The sequence below is a fragment of the Cyclopterus lumpus genome, chromosome 5 (assembly GCF_009769545.1).
Source record: "Cyclopterus lumpus isolate fCycLum1 chromosome 5, fCycLum1.pri, whole genome shotgun sequence".
Lineage (NCBI taxonomy): Eukaryota > Metazoa > Chordata > Actinopteri > Perciformes > Cyclopteridae > Cyclopterus > Cyclopterus lumpus.
The window spans coordinates 3,097,163-3,118,098 of record NC_046970.1 but is presented as its reverse complement, the minus strand read 5'-3'; the positions used below and the strand labels follow the sequence as shown (position 1 = coordinate 3,118,098).

The following is a 20,936-nucleotide window of genomic DNA, read 5'->3' as shown; positions in this document are numbered from 1 at the left end:
TTTTTAAAACCAACCACTAGCCTCACGTCTGTCATAACCTGTTTGTTGTGTGGAAAAACCCCTGCAATGCAATTTATTATTCAATAAAAATAAAACAATAGCCACAGATTTTTTTGGGGGGAAAAAGGCATTTAATCTGTCCAAAGGTCAACGCGACCTTATTTAACAGTACATGAATGTGTGTTTGAGAAAGTATACCTGCATATGTTTGTTTTGTTAACACTGACGCACTGAACACAACCTCCAAGATATTGATATGCATACATTTCTTTCTTTTTTTTTTTAAACTATTCAAGCAGCCAAAAAAAAAACCCCATTGCGTTTTGGTGGTGGTTCTTAAAAGTGTCCTCTGGTCGTTCAGACCGGTTTGCTCCACATCTCAGCGCTACTAATCACGTGACACGTCTGAGTGCTCACACTGACTGTTAACCATAAACAGACGTAGCTTTTTGTGTCTTGTCCTTCCCAAGTTTGGCTTTTTCTTTCTTTTTCCGGGAGATTTTAAACGAATAAAAATGATTCCCATTGGTTTCCGGTGTCTTGTGGTCATTCGGTGTTAGTGGTAAAGCATCTGAGAGATCTCCATGGAGAGGTCCAGGCACTCGGACGCCTGGAGGCAGCCGGGACAGGCGCACGGGCCGCCGCAGAGGTCACGGCGGCGGCCGGCGGCCTCCAGGAGGGGCCGCAGGGTGCCGGGCTCGCAGCCGCACAGGAACCCGCACAGCCACCGCGCGCACTCGGCGCACCCTCTCGCCGCGGCCGGTAAGCAGTCCAGCGGGTGACAGAAGAGGCAGGCCAAGAGGATGGCGGCGCAAAGGTCTCGAGGGGGTGAGAAAGAAAAGGAAGCGAGGTGAGGCATCAATTTGAGGGAGAAAGAGGAGACCAAGAAGGGATGCACAACCGTTTGGCGTCCTACCGTCACCACCCGGCTGCGCGTGGACGCCGGTGACTTTGAGGCTTTGCGGACTCCTGCGGGTTGACGTGAGGGACCGACTCGCATCACGGTCACGGCGGGCCTCCGCAGCGGCGCACCGGGGCTGGTCTCGCTCCACCGGGCAGCCGATGGGAGCTCCGGTCGCTCCACCTGTCGGGTCTCGGTGGGAGCTGGTTTCTGCACCGTGACAACATGGACGTGAACACACGAGAGAACAACAACTCCCACGTGGAGAAACGCAGCTTGTTTAGAGGTCACAGGTCAAAGTACCTTCTGGGAACCCGTTCACAGAGGTGTCGGTAGGAGACGGCTCATGGTCCTCAGTGGAGATCCGCTCTGGAAACACGGTGACGTCAGCTGTTAGAAGAAACCACAATTCGACCCTTGTTGGTTTATGACCATGAACCGATCTGTGAACCCACCTGTTGGGTCGTCGGTACCGGGCACTGAAGCCGTGGCCAGGGAGTCATTGGACTTTGGGTTGCCATCACTTCCATCACCCTTCTTTTCATTCATATCTGCAGAATCCTGTTTTGTATCCATTGTGGCACAGCACATGTCACCTACACCTGTTCATCTGAAAGGAACATGCACAATTCCTTTATTAAATATATATATATTTGTATATAAATATATATATTTATATATGTATATATATATTTATATATTGCTAAATTCACTTACGTTATTATAGTTGACCTGATGTACAATTAAACGTCATCATTCTGCAGATACAACAGAGCCACGTGTGTTGCCACTTTTGAAGCCGTTAGTGGTGAGTGGACATCTTGGAAATGGCAGAGAAGTTAATCTATTATTTATCACCATTTAGGCAACATTTATAATGTAGATGAAAGGCGGCGTTGGGATATCCTGACAGTTATATGAGAATGTGAGATCTTGATTTTTATATTCATTAACAATTAATGTCTATAAGTATAAGACTCACCTTATGTGGCATTTTTATTTTTATTTGCAGATATTTATTTGTCCATCTGAAGTATTTTATCCACATTTCAAGCTATTTGTTATAATTTGACAAATAGTGTTTAGTTTTTTATTTAGGGGATACAAATGATGTAAATAAGGTATAGCAAGACAACCTTAAATAAAATACAATTAACATGTACTATACTTTAATTCAGTTCATCGGATGGATGGAATCAATAGCCACAGCAATAAAACCTTGAACCCTGTGCCTCTAAATACATTTTATATGATGCATCATTCATTTACAGGAATACATAAAAAGCCTGCATTGTGTATTTCTCTCTGCGTGATAAGAATGTTGTCATAAACTAGTTATACTCACTTTTCAGGCCATAGAAGCAGGCGATCCAGCATATCGTTGCAGATGCATCCTGCACATGTCAGCTGTGAGGTTTAACTACATCCCTCTTTCTCTACCTCCCCCCCCCCCCCCCCCCCCTCTCTCTCTCTCTCTCTCTCTCTCTCTCGTGTACAAACAGGAACGCGCACAATGGTTGTGCTAATATTGCTTATTTACTGTAGATGTATTATGCTCAAAATCTTCAATCACAATAGCTAATTTCCTATCTTCCTATCTCAATAGCAATATATATGCCGATACATTATATTTTCTAGTAATTAAATATATAAATATTTCATGTGAAATGAGAGAAAAGCAGATTCATGTTTCCAGCTATACACTACATGCACACAAATACAGAGCAATCAAATTAGGATATAACTTAGTTGTATATCACGAAATCTCCATGTGTGATATGGAGATAATATGACAATAACGTTAACACTGATTTGAATGGTGTCTGTATGTACATCCTTAAGAGACGCAACTTCTAACACACACAGCAGGTGGCGGTCGTGTGCCGCTCGGTGGTGATTTGCCACCAGAGAAGAAGAAATCTTAACCAACGGACTAACGATATTTCTTCCGAGTGGTTCCGAGTTCAGACGATTGTGAGCGATGTTAATTCCGGGTAAACCTTAATAAACGAGCGCTAGCTATCGAGCGAGTAGGTTCACCGGGTTCGGCGTTGCGTTGGTTTCCCTCCCATTATATTTACAGGACGACCAACAGGTTCACGTCACGGATCTCTCACAATGGTACGTTGACAAAAAAGACCATTTGGCAAAAGTTAGTTAAGTTAATTTAATTTTGGTGACGAGTCGGTTAGCGTTTGCTACACGGCCGTAAGTTTAGTTACATCCCACAGGAGGAGCATGTTGTGGTCCCATTTAGGTTAGCGTATATCGTTTAAATATAACTGTTAAGTCGTGTAAATGTCTAATAATACCACTACGGTGTTGGATACATGACGAGCTGTGTTCGTGTGGTATCGTAAAGGTAGTATCGGCTGGAAAACATCAGCTCTATCTTTAACTGACAATTTAGCTAGCTAGCTAGCGGATGCTAACTGACTAGCTTACGAATAACTGCAGGACAGAAAGGAACATACAGTTGTATGGAAACAAAGTCGTTATTAATATTAATCGGGAGTTTACTGTGGTTGCGTGTTAGCTGACCAACTCCTTGTATTTCTAACTGTATATCCGCATTTCAACACATTACATTATCTTTATATACGTTACAATGTAATGATGATATTATGCTAGCTAATGTTACATATCTAGTGCTGTGACGACGTCATGACAGATGGTGTTGGTTAGGGTCAACGACGTTAGCTAACTAACTAACCTAACTGATACTACTGATGCTACAACTGTTAATGTTCAAATGTAGACTAGGCACCATGCATTGTTCCTCACTGTGTATTATTACATATGTCAAAGCTATATTCTGCATTAAAGAATGTATGAGTGGGACAGTCAAAGAGTAGGAACCATCCCATGTTACCGAGCAGACAGCTTGTTTTTTAATGACAGCAGAGCTACTCTTCAAAGTGAAATGCTACTTTAGAAACAAAAATATTGTTTTATAATTGAAAATGCAACATAAAGCCTTCTGTTCTCCTGTAACAGCAACCAGTTATCGGTGACGTTGACTATAATTCCACCGATTGTGATATGCTTATTTTTTATTATATATATTTGTTTCTTAGGACAGCGAGTTGTCTGACATTGACCATGCACCGGGGCCTGAGACCAGCAGTATGGAGGGGGAGAACGCACCCCTCTACTGCATCTGCCGGAAACCAGACATCAACTGTTTCATGATGTGAGTTCACAGCAGCAGTCCTGTAGTTTCAATAACTTGGCTGGCTATGGATGCAACAATGATCAACATGGTTTCCTTCGGTTTTCTCCTCACTGACAGTGGCTGCGATAACTGTAATGAGTGGTTCCATGGCCACTGCATTAACATCACTGAAAAGAAGGCGAAAGCAATCCGGGAATGGTATTGCACGAGATGCAAAGGTGATGGAAAAACATCTGTTTTTTTCACAGCCTTTTAAGAGTGCTGCGCTCAACGTTGAATACATCACAAATAATCAAAAATTAACAAGACGTTATTGCGTTTTTTTCTCCCCGTCACCAGATAAAAACTCCTCGCTGGAAATAAAGTATAGAACAAAGAAAAACCGAGAGAAGGAGGTGGAGTATGACAGAGGATCTGATAGACAGTACAGCACCCCGAGTACTCCTGACTATAAGAGTGAAAGGCGGCGTGGATCTAAAGTAAGTTGACATGAATATTTAGGTTTGAATGCAATGTCTGAAGAGCATCAAAAAAATTAGATAATTGGATCTCCAAATTAAAAGCATCCCTTCCTTACTGACACGAGGAACAACATGCATTGCTTTTAGCATTAGTATTCATTCAGGCAGTTTGACTTTTGAAATAACTATTTTTCACCGACGCAAGTGAACATGATAAAATAATGTAGCTTTTTGTCACACCGATGCATAACCGTTTTCAAGTGTTCGTTGAATAGAGTAGGATGTAAAACAATCAACATTTCTTCAGCTGCAATGGCGCTTACTGTCCGTCGTTTGATTTACCTTAGGTGAAGCGCTCGGTGCGAATGTGTGGCGAATGTGAGCCCTGCAGAAGGACGGAGGACTGTGCCCTGTGTGACTTCTGCAAGGATATGAAGAAGTTTGGAGGCCCCAACAAAATCAGACAGAAGTGCAGGTTTAGGCAATGTGAGGTTCGAGCCAGGGTATGTCGTTTCATCTCTTTTTTAAAAATTTTTAAACACGATTATTCCACCCAAGTGTAGGAGAATATTTAACATTACTCGCCCTGTTCACTTTTTACATTTTCATCTTTTTGATATTGATAGGTCTTAAAGTCCCATTACTAGAATGTTGTTCTGTAGTAATAACAATGCAACAGACGCACGCACACGCATGCACACACACACACACACACACACACACACACACACACACACACACACACACACACACACACACACACACACACACACACACACACACACACACAAAGCCATTTCCAAGGAGATATATAGATAGATATAGATCTATATATCTATCTTTGGAAACGTGCAACCTCTTGCTTGTTGTTTTTGTATAGAAAATGCTGCGTGTGAAGGATGAGGAAATGTCTTTGCAAGAAAGGAGAGACAATTCCTACCACAGACGGAGACTATACTCTGACGACTACGACAGTGAGGCGGATCTCTACCAGCAGTACAAGGCATCGGGGAATAACAACAACATGGTAGCAGAACACGTGACACCATCTTGATGGATATAAACCTGCACGTTCCAGACGCACTCAATCAGCAGCTGTGTGTTTAGTCTCTTCATTATTATTTTTTGCACTCCTCTCACTCAGGCATGGAATAGCGATGAAGACGATGAGCAGCCCTTCAGTCCTGTGGTGCGTAAAAAAGCTGTGAAGGTGAAGCATGTCAAGAGAAGAGAAAAGAAGTTTGACAAGAAAGTAAGTTTTTTTTTTTTTAAGAGAAATTATTATTATTTCGAGTGCTGCCAGGCGTTAACATGGCAGATGGTAATACCACATATCCATAACATCCTGTCCACCTCTTTTTTGTTACTATCCAGAAGGAATCACGGCGCCACAAGCAGAAACAGAAGCACAAAGACAGAACCAGAACCAGCGAGAAGGGCGAGCTCCGGGATAACACCGGGCAGCGTCAGTGTCTGGGACCGAGCTGTGTGGAGACAACGAGACCCAACTCCAAATACTGCTCCGAGGACTGTGGCATGAAGCTGGCTGCCAAGTGAGAACGATTACTTTCACCTTTTCATACTCGTGTTTAAGGCTGGATCCTGTAATCCAGATGTCTCAAGTGAATTTTAAATAGAAGCTTAATTTATTTGCTGCTTTATTGGAGATTTTTCCCCATAAATAAAAAATTGGAACGACTTATGTTTAGAATAAACGCCATGGTCAAAAAATATTTGCTTTATATCCTGGTTGTACTCAAACGACATAATTACTGTTCTGGTACTATTGCTCCACCTAGTGTAACAAGGATGAAATGTCGGTAAAATTATCTGTTTTATTACATTAGTTTTTGTTGGAAACTTCTCAACCTGATTTGATTTGATTTGTCACTAAGTATTACTATTTATTCTTCTGCCTCTTTATCTCCCCCATCATCATCCTTGGTGTACTCTCCCATGGAAAGTGTTTGAGGCTTTTTTGCATCTCAGCTAACTGAATCACAATCCTCATGTTGACCTGTTTTTATTCTTCACCATTTAAATGCATTGATCTTTTGTTCTCCAGTCGGATCTACGAGATCCTCCCTCAACGCATCCAGCAGTGGCAGCAGAGTCCCTGCATCGCTGAGGAGCATGGCAAGAAGCAGCTGGAGCGCATCCGCCGGGAGCAGCAGAACGCCCGGCTGCGCCTCACGGAGATGGAGCGGCGCTTCCACGAACTGGAAGGCATCATCGCCAAGGCCAAGCAGCAGGCGGCGCTGCAGGACGAGGAGGTGAGCTGACGAGAGAGAGATGGTTACTTTAGTGATCCCACAAGGGGACATGTTTTCACTAGAGCAGCATTCATACATGCAGGTAAGCAAGACAAATCTATAAAATGCACAATATATAATGGAATAATATTAAATTAATTAACAAAACTACAGTGTAAATATTTAGCCAAACCAACAACAGTGTAACGGTGTTATAGGATTTTGTTATCGGGATTTATTATATAATCTTATTGTAGTGGGCAGGAATGTTCTCCTGTCTCTGTCCTTGTGACAGCGGAGCTGGATGAGTCTGTTGGAGAACGTGCTCCGCTGTCCCTGCAGTAAGTGAGTGGAGAGGTGGCCCGAGTGCTCCAATATGGACTTCTTTACCAGTTTGTTAAGTCTGTTGGTGTCTCCGGCTCCACGCAGCTTGTTTCTGTTGCAACTGCTTTTTCTCGTGATATTTCCCTGTGGCTCTCGTCACGGTTCAGGGCTTTTCGTTTACTTGAGGCTGTTGAGGAAAAGCAGAGGTAATGCTTTTTTGCTGAAAAAAAAAATTGTCTTTGCATTTCTATTTGCAGGCGAATGAAGGCGACAGCGAGGACACGGACCTGCAGATATTCTGTGTGTCTTGTAGTCATCCCATCAATCCCAAAGTGGCGCTGAGACATATGGAGAGATGTTACGCAAAGGTGACTATATCCCATACCAGGGGTCAGCAACCCGCGGCCCCTCTGTTGTCCTATTTATTTTATTTAAATAATAAGTTATTGCATTCAAATCTTAGCAATACAATGTCAAGAATAAAGACAATTCTTGACATTGTATTGCTATTTGACCTGTTCTATAATACTTGTAAAATTTCTTTCCCTCGGGATTTTCTTGACAGTATGAGAGTCAGACCTCCTTTGGCTCCATGTACCCTACACGGATAGAAGGGTAAGAAGAAGAAACACTCTCAAAGTATAAAAAGACTTTCCTGATTTTAGTTCCGTTGCTAACATGTTTTGTTTTTTTTCTTCCCCCACAGAGCAACCAGACTCTTCTGTGACGTGTACAATCCCCAAAGCAAAACCTATTGTAAGAGGCTGCAGGTGTTGTGTCCAGAACATTCCAGAGATCCTAAGGTCAGCCGCTTGTACGAGTACCTCGATGCACTAAAAACTGCCTTCTTGGTCTAAAACCCCAAAATGTTGAAGGCTATTATCTGCCAAACATGAAATCATGTCAACATTTGTTTTTACATTATTTTTTCCGTCTGTTTTGGTGACCAGATCTCATTGGATGAGGTGTGTGGATGTCCTCTCGTGAAGAACGTGTTCGAGCTGACGGGAGACTACTGTAGGGTCCCCAAAAGGAAGTGCAACAAGCATTACAACTGGGAAAAGCTGAGGAGAGCAGAGGTGGACTTGGAGCGAGTCAGGGTGGTGAGTCAAACGCTGCATCTGTCGCGTTGGTTTCAGCGGACAGGAACTGGAAATCCAGCATGTTGTCGATTGATCCCGATAAGAGGACGACCTCTTTGTCGACGCCTCCTACGTGACGTTACGCCTCTTCTCGCCCACAGTGGTACAAGTTGGACGAGCTCTTCGAACAGGAGCGCAATGTCAGGACCGCCATGACGAACAGAGCCGGTCTGCTCGCTCTGATGCTGCACCAGACCATTCAACACGACCCTGTGACGACCGATCTCCGTAGCAACAAGGATAGGTAGTCGACGTTGACACCACCTGTTCTCTGATCTGTGGGCCACTGTGGATATTTGAGTGTTGAGGATTAAAAAAGTTCCTACCATTTGGATGAAAGCTGATTTTCTAACTAGATAATTATTTTAAAATCTTTGTATGATAATTAACTATAAAATGATATATATATTTTTTCTGACTGGTAGATGAATGACAGCTGTTGGTATGATTGCCACAAATAAACACCGTAAACTTGCTTTGTCGTTTCTATTCGCCTTTGCACACACAATGTACACAGAGTGCTGTGATTATTATGCAATTACAACTTGCCAAACAAAGAATGTGTACTTTTATATGTTGCTTAAAATGACACAAAGTCCTGTTGATGGTCCATCCTTCACGACCATTAAAAAGAGTCCAGTACAATCGAGCCAGAACAATCACTGCCGTCTTCAAATGGGATTAGTTGCATCAGTGGATGTGACCGAGGAACGGCAGAGAAAGACTGCATCAAGAACAGTGACGTGAAAGGATGTTGCAAGACATACTAATGCCCTGTTGTTGTGTTTTGTTCTTTTCTTTGTTCAAGCTTTAATAACTAAATAACCATGTGTAGGTTCATAGCAACTGAACAGTGAGATACTGAAGAACTAAACTTTCCATATCGAACTTATACTATAAATTATTTAAAGGACTTACTGACGGGACAACAGATCTTTATTCATAACGCAGAACATTTTAAACCTCATTACTATGCTCCTCCTAATGGGATGGGGTGTCCGTGGTTGGTCAATAATCAGACACCGAGCTCTATGATTGGTATAATTTAGAGACAGGATTTCTCATCATAATGAATGTTTTCCTTGATTAAAATGAATACACGCATATATTGATTAAGTAAATAAACACAATTTATTTCCCTCATAAAAACTACTGACATGTTAATATTACACTCCTCCCACCTCAAATGTTTACATTCTACAACGGAGAAACTCGAGTCCACTCCACGCTTGTGTATTGCCTGAATAGCAGTGAATGAGTTGAATTTCACTACCTTTTAAAAAAAAAAAAACTTAATAAACTAGACTTCAAATGCCTCTCTTGAGCGCGCGCACACACACCTCTTTTGAATGACCCGTGAACGCAGCGCACCTAAATGACAAACGAAGCGTGCTATTAAAGAGGATGAAAACGGGATGAGAGAGAAATCCCCCCGGTTCGCCTGTTTATTGGCCAGGTCTTACTTCCCTGTGCAGTCTGCTTTCCCCGTGGCCCAAAACAGAATATGGACCAGTGACGTTTCAAACGAGTAAGCAACGAATCGAAGTCAACATGTCTCATTCGGTGTTATTTAATGGGATTACTAGCCCGAGTTGCTCGCTGATATAACGTTAGCTAACTCCTACCGTCGCCTGTCTGCTGTTGTTCAGTAGTTTTTTCCGTCGCGTTATACTTCTTAAGCCACTTAGCATTAAAAACAAAAAATTGAGTAACTGTTCTTATTTATGTAAAGTATAACCTAGTTGTTAGACGTATGCAGCGCTGTGTGGTGTTGACAGTCCTCTCCGGAGGTCCAAGCGTGCCGATTACCATCTTGGCTGTCGAGTTCTTCTTTGGCCCCACAACCGTTTCCGCTAGTGGCAGTTGCATGGGAGCCAGCTAGCTACGTTAGCTCTGCCTCGGAAAGTAGTGCCTGTGACCAGTGTGCCAAGCATCTGGGTGATATTACCCCCAAAAGGTGCGTGTGGCCTTCGTAATCTAAACCGGTTGCGATACACGTCGCTCCACTCAGAGGAGCCGTTCCAGCACAGTGACACAGGAGCCACGGGGGGACGTTGTAGCTAACGGCGGCTAACGTTAACACTACTTATTTGCGCTAACGTTACTCCCGCTTCCAGCTCCATTGTTTCTGCTTTAAGCTGCTGGCGTTACGCGGCGTGTCGCTGAACGACGCGTCGAGAAAACAACCCCCGGTACCAGAGAACCAGAGCCGTAACGGCACTTTTGAGCATCTGCGGCTAGCTTGTGTGTGTGTGTGTGTGTGTGTGTGTGTGTGTGTGTGGCTGCTTTTAGTATTTCCTCACGTTACAACCCAGCGCTGACGTCCGCTCGCGTTTCTTTAAAGTGTGGAAGTCTATGTTTCGTTAACTAAACATGACGGCCGGCTTTTACTGTCACCCCCGTCCCTTCAGCCGCTCCGCCCCGCATACGCGTTGACCTCGCGGCGAGGTCTGTTTACGTTACGTCACAGTAACACAACGAGCCATACGGCATGTTTTAAACTTCCTTTAAACGTCGTGGTCTTTCTCCCCCTCCAGGTTCTGTCATGACTCACTGAACGGCTGTCACCCAGCCTGACTGCTCAGTCGGGGGGGGGGGGGGGGGGGGCTGCATCCACGGACAGTCTGGAAACACACAACTTTTTATAAAATGGCACGCGACGTCCACTGTCTGCGGGGAAACGACAACCGGCAACGGCTCGGAGCCTGAACGGGTGCGACGATGAACGAAGGACCGCTGGTGACCCCGGTCCCCGGCGGAGCGCCCGTGGAGGAAGACGTGGGGGGGCAAAGCACACAGAAGATAAGCGGGGAAGCAGAATGGACCTTTGAACCGACACCTGCACTGGAGCCGCCGGCAGCCTTGACCAGTGTCGTCGGCTCGGACCCCGTCAGGAAGACGCCAGAGGAAGCGGACGAGGCGGCTAAGGCCGCTGGCTGCGAGCCTCCCGTCGACTGGTTTGAGCCCCTTGAGGATGATGACTACGACGATGAAAGCCTGGCAGGAGAAAGTGAAAGGAGTGAGAGCGTGGCCGGCAGCGAGACGGTCTTCAAAAAAGTGTACCAGTAGGTTTCCCTTGTGTGTTGTCCTGTTTGTCTGGTAACGAGCAGCAGTCATACTGGATTAGAGTCAGTTTGCATGGCCAAGCATCGTTTCCTCCTCTCACCATGGAGCTGCCAGTGGTGCTCAGATGCTGCACTCATTTTCTGAAATACAATGATTGCATGGTTTCACTGGCATGGAGGTTGACGTTTATTGCTGCTTGGTCGGAAATAGAGTATAATCGCATGTTTTTTTTTTTTTTTTCAGAGGGTAAATAGTGGTGTTCAATATACATCACACAACAGTGTTTTCCTCTTTTTCCCCATGTGGTGTAAAGATTTCTGGCGCGTGTAATTCTCGTCTCCTCTCTGTTTTATATTCAGGTTTCAAATGCCCCGCCGCAAGCGATCGCATCCCGATGAAGGGTGGGACGAGTGGTCGATCCTCGGAGAGGGCTGGAAACGCAAAGAAGTCGTCCGGCGCTCCGGTTCTAGCATTGGACAGAAGGATGTGTATTACCTGAGGTAAATGCTGCAGAGAAGAAACGTAAACAATCTCAACTCACACTTGTTTGACATTCATGGGGCAGAATTTGATGCCGTTTCTCTTTTTATGTGGTTGTAGTTTGAATATATATATATATATATATATATATATATATATATATATATATATATATATATATATATATATATATATTTCTTGGAACCTTTGATTGGCGTTTTACATTTTGTAGAATAAACTATCGACGAATCAAAAGAATAACCTCTGGATAAATCAATTACAATAATTGTTAGTTGCAGCTAAAGGATTTTCTCCCATTTTAGTGGTCGTCATCCAGCTATTTGAAGTTGTAATTTAGGTATTTATTCACAGTCCGCGTGGCGATCGAGTGAGAAGCCGAGTAGAGCTGATTTCTTTGATGGAGGGACAGCTCGACTTGTCAACCTTTGAATACAAGTCAGGAAAGTTCTACAATGGCGAAGCACCACCCATAAGAATTCGACACAGAACAAAGGTAAAGGCCTTTTTAATAAAAAAAATTTAAAAAATCATTTTAACATTATGTGTGTGTGTTTTAACGGTTAGTTTCTCCCTGTTTCTTATCCCGTTAGAGAAAAGTCCGTGAGCGTTCTTCCTCAGAGTCCAGCTGGATGGAGAGAGGCGACGGGGCCGACACTCCCGACTCCCACCACATGTCCACCCCCAGCCTGGGTCCCAAAAACCTCCAATCCAGCCAGACCAGTCTCCCCTTGAACAGTGCAGTAGCAACGCTGAATAAAGGCTCACGCAATGAGGATCCACCAGCTGAAGATGCAATTAAACTTCCCCTCCCCTCATCATCCAGACCGCTCCTGCTCCCCTCCATAAATGGGGAATTTGGGTCCGAGGACAGCACACTGTTAGTCCATTATTTACTTGATTTGACATGTTCAGCATTTAACTGCTGACGTCATTATCAGGACACTTATAAATCAAAATGGTTTGTTTTGAGTTGCGTTATAAATAATGTTATCGTGCTTCCCTGCAGGGTCTGTGCCAGATGTGGGATTTCCTTCACGGGCACATGGTACGACAAACAACGGAAGAGGCCCTGCTGCCCCAACTGTTGGGGTAAGTCGGTTCACTCGTCACGATTCTGAGCAAAATTTAGTGTCAAAATAATAACTGAGGTACGGGCGCTCATCCAATTTGTTTATTTCTGTTCATTCCAGCAGCCTCAAAGTCTAAAGAACATCCGATGGTTCGTTTCAGAAAGGTAAATCTACACGTTTCACCCGTTTTAACCATCCAACATATTAAGCACAGGGCCAATTAGGATGTAATGCTTCAAATAACACGTTATTTAAAGCATGGATTTCAAAATTCACACATTATTATTTATGTGAGCGAGTTGCGTTGTGCAAACAGACCGAATGTGTTTATAACATTTGGCAATGTGAGACAATCTATATTATCTATACTGTTGTTTCCAGCATTAGAATACTGATGAAAATGTGCGAAAAAACAAACAAAATAAGACATGGATATTATTGAATAAACAAATCTCTCCCTTTTTTTCCAACTAAAGTGGATTCCTTGTGGACAATGCGTGGGATGCCACAACACAACAAACTGTGGGCAGTGTGCCAACTGCAAGCATGGACTGCAGAGCCCAGAATCTAGGAAACGCTTGTGTCGGAAACGCAAATGTATATGTCCCATTCGCAAGGTGAGCAGCCGGGTACATGACGGTTATTGTTTATTTGGATGCTTATTGTTTGTTACTTTGTGCATTCATGCCTTGTTCTTTCTTCTACATGTGTATCTTCCACCAGGGTCCTGGAGGTGGAGGCTTCCTGCCGCAAAAGCCTTATAATGACATTCCTGACATGTACGAGGACAGCATGAGTTTCCAGGTAAATGATCCACTAATATGTACATATAAGAGATCAGATCAAAGATCACAAGCCGTGTGCTCTTGCTGAACTGCGCATGTAAACCGCTGGAGATTTTGTTTGTTGTATAATCATTTCTTTCCTATTTTCTTTCTATAAGTTTCAACTGCCTGTTAGTTCAGTCACTATCTTTAAAATAAAGTGACGATTGGCCCGAGAATAATCCGCTTTTCTATGTTTACAGTCAGGGTCCGACTTGTTTCAGTTATTCCAAATTTCCCACAATGTAAGGTTGTAATAATTCATTGGATTCATGTAAGTTCTCACAACATCCATTTCTATTTTACAGAGTGAATTTACAGACTCGCAGGTGAGTTCTCTTTTTTTTGTTGTAATACGAGACCAAAAATGTCCACCTCTAATCATACTACTCGATGTTATCGCGGACATATTTTTCCCCCTTTGACTGATCATGTTTAACTCGCACAGCACCCGAGTCTCAAAAGCAGCGACACGGAGAACTTCTCGGTCAACGTGGACGTGGACGAGGACGAGGACATGTCAACCGACGATGATGACGACGTGAGTTATTTAAAAAACCCACACAAGTCGTAGTCGTGTCATGCTTTGCTGCCTGTTTGTATTCTCCGCATGGTCACAGTCAGAATGTCGCTAAATATGCTGATAAATGTGGAACAATAACCCATATTGAACTTTCCCAGCAATGGGGAACAGAATTTTCCCAGTTCAGGATTTAAGTTGTTGTTTTTTGTTGACATGTGTTAAAGATGAATCCTAAGTTTCATGAAAGGGAGCCAGTAGTACACTCGTGCACAATGTAGCTCTTAATATTATATACAGAAAACCGGCGAAAAACCAAACGCGAAAGAATGCATGTTTCCATCCACGACTGTGATTTAAAGAGTCAAAACCTAAAATGATTAAACAACAACATGTGATGACGGTTACGGCCTCCTCATCGCTCCACACAGACACCCCGAGTGTGTATTTATTAAGGCTGTTTCCCCCCGTGCACTAACTCAATGCGCACCTCAACCAAACATAAAAACGTTCTTGTAATGTATATTGATTTTTTTTTTTTTTTCTCCTCCAAGTCTAGTGTTTATTTTTGTAAAAATGGGCATAAAAAAAAAACACATTTTGGTGTCTCGTAGCATTCAAAAAAAAAAAAAAAATAAATAAAATTGCGTCGTATGTTGCGATTTGATCATTTGGGTTCGCCTTCTTTATTATTCAGTGGCATAAGAAGCGGAAGCGACGGTCCTGCGGAGAATGTAAAGCCTGTCTCTGCAGGAAAGACTGCGGCACTTGTGATTTCTGTGTAGACAAACCCAAGTTTGGAGGCAGCAACAAGAAGAGGCAGAAGTGTCGACTACGCCAGTGTCAGAGACAGGCAATGGTAGGGCTTTATTCTGTTTGAGCAAATGTGTTGTTTCTCGTAGTAAGGATGTCACAGTGTTTGGTTTTTAAATATCACTGCAACGTTTTGGCAGAGACACTTGCTGCCTTACCAAAGGGGACACGGTGACCACGGGCCAGATGGCCAATTGCTGCCGGGCAGGCCGCGACCTCACTACACGTATAGCCGGAAGTCAGATTTTAAGAGAAGTAGAGGATCACAATACGGCTTGGACTTCACCGACAATGAAGACGATGACTGTAACTTAAAACCAGTGAGTTGTCCATGACTTTGGTGATTTTTCTTCTTTTTTTCTTGTCGTGGTTGGTTTTTTTGGGGGGTTTTCTTCTTTCAACCCTTATTCTTCCACTGCTTCAGTTAAACTGGAACACAGCGGCGGCCAGCGGTAGCAAATATTTCGATGGACTGGATGTAAGGAACCACACAACGTCTGCGCAGGTTTGAAAAATTGATTATTGTCTCCGTGTTTTGGTTATGTCACGCTTATCTCGCCACGCTGACGCGCTTTATTTCAGCAGTTGAATTCGATGGATCTCCGACTGCTGAATGGGCTTCCTGACGGAGTTCCCCTCATCAGCAGCAACTCTGAACTGGTAAGTTTACATTCTGCCCTCCTTTTTTTGTTGTTGTAGCAATTATGCACAAAATGTGTTTTTTAATTTTGTGATTTGGTAGTCGTGCGTCTGTCTGTTTTTTTAAGTTCAGGAGCCTTTTGCTTGAGATGATTTCGGGATGGTTTTCAAAAGCTCAATTGCATCATGTGAGCTTCCTGTTTACACTTTCCTTCGCGAATGCTTTTGGCACCGTGTCCCAATTCCTTATGTTTCAAAAGCTGTGTTTTGTCCTGTGGCTCAGTGGGATGAATCCAGGCCTGCCTCCAATTCCTATTTTTTTAATTTTATTTTTATTTTTACCAGTCCATGGTCATTAGCAATCTGTACCTCCTGTGTTCCTTTTTCGAGGTTGATGGATCTTTTTCCTTGTCTTGTCTCAAGTTGGACCCGTCCTGCTCCCCCCCCGGTCCTCTGCTCTCTTATGAGTCTGCAATGTGAAGGCACATGTGTTCATTTGGTGGGACATTGGTGCCTTCATTGCACGGGTTGACAACGTACACATTAGATGCAGAGGAAGAGGCGGGTGCTTGACATGCAACAAAGCCGGTCTGAATAAAAACTGGGGATGTCGCCATTCTGTGCATTCTAGGCACCAGGCCACCCCCGAAAGGGAAACTGATCTCCTTATAAAGGATGCATGTCACTGACAAGCTGTTCCTGCTCACCCATCTCTTCTTTATAACATGTCTGTCACTTGATCTGATTATCTAGCATTGGGTGTTTTGGGCCCTTACTATCCAAACAAGGTCTTAACAAAGTAGTCAATGGAGAGAAAAACAAACCGTCTTAACAGTATCTTGTGTTCTGTATCGGCTTGTTCGCATGTTTCATTTAAACCAAGACTACACGTGACCTTTATGGCTGCACCATTCCATCAAAATATAAATAAAGTGGCGCTTGCCACCTCACCTGTTTGTTGTTAGGTACAGTGTCTTCTGGCAAAGACTGAATTAAGCTTCATATTTTCATATAATCCTGGTTCTAGTGCAAATACTGATGGCGCCCATATTCTGCTTTAAGTATTTGTCTCGATAGATTAGATATTGTTGTAGGTTGTGCCAGGTAAGCAACATATAGTGTAGCTAGTCAGGCTGTCACACATTTACAAACTTCTGCCAATACACTAATTGAGCTTTAATGGTGCTCATAGTGTTTTTCTTGTCATGGTCATGTTGAAGGCTGTAGTTTCTGAAGCTGTTGCATTGACTAAGAGGTGTCTGAAATATTTGTGTGTCTGTATAATTAAACGGCTCCCCACTAGACCCTCCTCCACGATCAAAGGCAACATTTTAACCTTCATGTACTTTATCGCAGGCTTCAGGCTTTATCGCAGGACTGTTGTATAAACAGCTGAGTGTGAGCTTATACCGCTGGCTCAAAGCCACTTTATACTCCACTAACACTTCCACTGGAAAATGTAGTACCATTGAGGTTTTATTACTGGTTTAGAACTGTCCCATGATCTAATGCAACACAATAGATATTTGTTGTAATCAATACAGCGCTCTGCACTTGAAAGCTGATTTTGATGCGGCTGAAATTCCACTTGATTTTATGTTTTTAATTGCACATGAATTACTGTAGTGGTTAATAGTTGAGCTCAGGAGTTCCCCCTTATCCATTCAGGACCAGCTAAGCAGATGGGATGCAATGAAATCGCATTCAGGCAAGGATGGTCGAAAGCATGCCGAAGAAATGGAGGATGATGACGATGACGATGAAGAGGACGACGACGACGAGGAGGGGGAGGAAGAAGAAGAAGAAGAAGAGGATGAGGAGGATGAAGAAGATGAGGAGGAGGAGGAGGAGGATGAGGAGGAGTTGCCCATGGTAATTGTCCTGCTTACATTTTTCACATTAGTTGTCATAATATATATATATATATATATATATATATATATATATATATATATATATATATATATAATCTATCTCTCCACATAATAATGCCCTCAGTTGCTCTCTGCAGATCACACAGATCTTCAGTTTGGCTGAAACCCCGTCTGGGAGTGGTGCGGACATAGAGAACCAGCTTATGACACTGCTCCAGTCGTTGCGCTCCTCTGCAATGCCAATCATGTGGTACGCCATCATGGTGGAGGGCCCGCAGCTGCAGCTCATCCAGTGCTCCAAACAGTCCAGCCTGAGCGACACCATCGTGCTGATCGACCCGGGCTTCTGCTACCAGGTCACCGTCCAGAAGCAGCCGCTGCTCCCCACCCACCCGCTGTACGACCAGTACCCGGCGCGCATGACCTCGGTGACGCAAGTGGTCAGTCTGCTGTTGGGCCTGGAGGACTACGTGGTGTGCCAGGGACTGCCCCCCAAAGAGCCGTTGTCGAACACAAACCCGATCATACTGGAGCGAGCGTCGACGTGCGATTTCTTAGTGAGGAAGAAGGTGAGCGTCTGTGCCAACTGCAGAGCGCTGCAAGGACTTTAACCTCAGCCGAGGCAGAAGACCGCCTGGACCCACAGTGGAGACCACCGATTCTCCGGTGCAACGTTGTGCTACATATAGATATAGAGATGACATTTTACAGAGTCACCTCCAGACTGTAAGAGTATGGTGTGATCATTTGAGGAGTCACCAAAGGCATTCCAGGAGCTGGGACGTTGTAACCCAGGCGTCTTCTCGGATGTCTTCTGGTGTTGTAGGTCTTCTCTTCATGACTGTTATGTCAAGATTTTGGGGGCATTGTGACGGACGGAGTGTGGTAAGTGTGCCGTTGGTTGAGGTGCACTCTTACTCGAGGACCCTTTACCATTATTACACCTTTTTGAATAGTCGTTTGACCCCAAATTCTGTCTCTCAGCCCCCAAAATGAAGCTGAAGTTTCTTGCGGTGAACCCTCTCATCTTTTCGCCAGCAGCATTGGACACCGTGTCGACAGCGTTGTCATGTGTACCGTACGTCTTTTGGACTAAATAAGTTATGTGTGCATCTTGTACTGCTTTTTTCTTTCTTTTTTTAAATAGTAAATTATATTGTGAACGCTACGTCATTTGCAGTTGCTTTCTTAATGTTTCCTTCGTGCTCTGTAAAATATGTACACATTATTTAAAAAAGAAAGGGAGAGAGAGAGTGTTTTCCACATTCATCATAATCTTTGGGGCTAATGCAGAATGCATTTGCTCTCAATAAAACATCGGATGGTTTTGGATCGGCAGATTCAACATCTGGAATATGGTAAAACTCAACAATACTGAGATTAAAGTACTAATATTTTTGTAGAATGTGTTTTCCAAAATGATATCCTCAAATTAAGCTGGTAGTGTATAGTTAAATGTCATTTTACAGATGACAGCGTTATGCATTTATTAAGATGATAGAATCATCTTAAAACCTCTTTTTAAAACGCGTTCCTCCACCATTGTTCTTGACTATGAGCATATGGTATTTAATATTGTATTTTACACCTTTTTAGTTTAATGTGTCATGGTAAAAGTTATTTTTCAAATATATGCGTTTACATTGTAATATTTATAATATCAGCACATGTGTGAATTAAATATATATATAAAACATTTTTTTGTACTTTATATATTAAGAAGTTATTAAATATAGAAGTTTATATAATAAAAATAGACATACTGTATATAAATATTTAATTAATATATATTTATATATTTAATTAATTAATTAATTATATTAGATTTTACTTTATTCATCCCCAGGGGGAAATTACGTGAAGCAGCAGCAAACATGTTTACAAATATACAATACAATAAAATAGCAGGGCATATTACATTTAAGAATTTAAATAAAGAAAATTAAAGTGTATCCAAAGTATAAAGTGAAAGCGGTGCAACGTTTATTGATGTTCATTTGAGGAGGATCTGGCCAGAGGTGATTTATTATAAAGCCTAATAGCAGTGGGCAGGAATGTGAATATATATTATTAAGAAGTTATATTATAAATATAGAAGTTTAAATAATAAAAATAGACATACTGTATATAAATATTTATTAATTAAAATGTATACATATCTATTTATATATACATATATCTAGATGTATTTATATATATTTAGATTAGATTAGATTTTACTTTATTCATCCCCGGGGAGAAATTATGTGAAGCAGCAGCAGCAAACATGTTTACAAATGTACAATACAATAAAAATAAAATAGCAGGGCATATTACATTTTAAGAATTTAAATTAAAAAAGGAAATGAACATTTGAAAATGAAAGTGTATAGAGTGTGTCTCACTCAGCAGCAGTGGTTGGATGGTGTTGGTCAAAGGAAGTGATTCTCACAGAGCCACCGGTTCCATCCAGGTGTGACTGGGCTCGCTGCAGCAGGTAGATGATGGCGTCGTCCATTCCCACACGAGGCTGGTAAGAAAACTGCAGAGGTGAGCCAAGACCAGTCACATGGGATGTGAGGGCAACTGGTCGGAAGTCCTTGAGGTCAGATGGAGTGGACTTCTTTGGACCAGGCACGACGTCTTCCACAGCACCGGGACCTGTGGAGGTGCTGCAGGTCTTCAGGACCCTGGGGCTGATGCCATCAGGTCCTGCAGCTTTGCCTTTGTGGAGTCTCTCCAGCTGTTTTCTCACCTGGCCAGTCGTCACAGGGAGGGGGAAGGGGGGAAGGGGGGAGGGGGTGCAAGAAGCCTTTGTGCAGCTCACCAGGGGGGACAGAGGGGGGAGGTGTGTTGTGTGGAGGAGACGGATGAGGGCTGTGAACTAAACCTATTTATATATGTGATGTATTTTTCAAATATAGGCATTTAAATATATATAATATTTATATTTATATCAGCGCACATTAATGGGAATAAAAAATGCATATTAAGACGTTATATTATAAATATAGACATTTAAATAATATAAATATTTATACAAGTATATATTTATACATATTTGTATTTTTTATATACATAAATATGTATTGATATATACATATCTTGTTACATATAAATATACTTCTTTTTATAGATGTATACTCTTAGGTCGAAGGACTGCTCCAGCACGACGCACCATTTCAGTTATTTAATTTTGTTCCTTTTTATTTTAAAAATACTTGATCATTTTTACTATTCACCGTCATGGTGCGCGTGCCAACAGTAACACATGGAGAACAACATGTGTATGACGGGCTTCAAGTGGCGCACGCACTGAGAGGCAAGTTCCGTCTGGGAGGGGCTTTCCGTTGCCGTGACGGTGTTGAGTCCGTCGGCGGTGTAACAACCGGAGG

General features: G+C 42.8%; 3 protein-coding genes across 6 annotated transcripts; 2 read left to right on the top strand and 1 right to left on the bottom strand.

Moving 5' to 3' along the window:
* Window positions 1-556: 556 nt before the first annotated feature.
* Window positions 557-2,309, bottom strand: si:dkey-245f22.3 (uncharacterized protein LOC492819 homolog). The gene is made up of 6 exons (XM_034532059.1): window positions 2,247-2,309; window positions 1,619-1,721; window positions 1,357-1,511; window positions 1,205-1,291; window positions 917-1,111; window positions 557-819 (listed from the first exon to the last, which is right to left on the bottom strand). Exons 3-6 carry the CDS (start codon window positions 1,490-1,492, stop codon window positions 557-559), a joined length of 681 nt encoding a protein of 226 aa, XP_034387950.1. The 5' UTR covers window positions 1,493-1,511; window positions 1,619-1,721; window positions 2,247-2,309.
* A 450-nt stretch (window positions 2,310-2,759) lies between these two features.
* cxxc1b (CXXC finger protein 1b) lies at window positions 2,760-8,731 on the top strand. Its single transcript, XM_034532396.1, has 14 exons — window positions 2,760-3,022; window positions 3,979-4,094; window positions 4,194-4,294; window positions 4,416-4,555; window positions 4,885-5,040; window positions 5,418-5,564; window positions 5,682-5,789; window positions 5,912-6,090; window positions 6,603-6,810; window positions 7,371-7,481; window positions 7,679-7,728; window positions 7,820-7,916; window positions 8,064-8,216; window positions 8,357-8,731. Exons 1-14 carry the CDS (start codon window positions 3,020-3,022, stop codon window positions 8,501-8,503), a joined length of 1,716 nt encoding a protein of 571 aa, XP_034388287.1. The 5' UTR covers window positions 2,760-3,019; the 3' UTR covers window positions 8,504-8,731.
* Window positions 8,732-10,075: 1,344 nt separating this feature from the next.
* On the top strand, window positions 10,076-18,730 carry mbd1b (methyl-CpG binding domain protein 1b). Of its 4 annotated transcripts, none has more exons than XM_034532394.1 (17): window positions 10,076-10,212; window positions 10,793-11,320; window positions 11,681-11,821; window positions 12,174-12,315; window positions 12,413-12,699; window positions 12,829-12,911; window positions 13,013-13,056; window positions 13,369-13,509; window positions 13,616-13,696; window positions 14,025-14,045; window positions 14,165-14,257; window positions 14,934-15,095; window positions 15,190-15,369; window positions 15,474-15,554; window positions 15,635-15,709; window positions 17,357-17,560; window positions 17,700-18,730. In XM_034532394.1, exons 2-17 carry the CDS (start codon window positions 10,977-10,979, stop codon window positions 18,171-18,173), a joined length of 2,553 nt encoding a protein of 850 aa, XP_034388285.1. In that variant the 5' UTR covers window positions 10,076-10,212; window positions 10,793-10,976; the 3' UTR covers window positions 18,174-18,730. The 4 variants fall into 4 exon arrangements, with proteins under 4 accessions (XP_034388285.1, XP_034388286.1, XP_034388284.1 ...); XM_034532393.1 differs by having other exon boundaries at window positions 10,077-10,212; window positions 13,016-13,056; window positions 15,632-15,709; XM_034532391.1 differs by having other exon boundaries at window positions 10,077-10,212; window positions 15,632-15,709.
* Window positions 18,731-20,936: the final 2,206 nt, after the last annotated feature.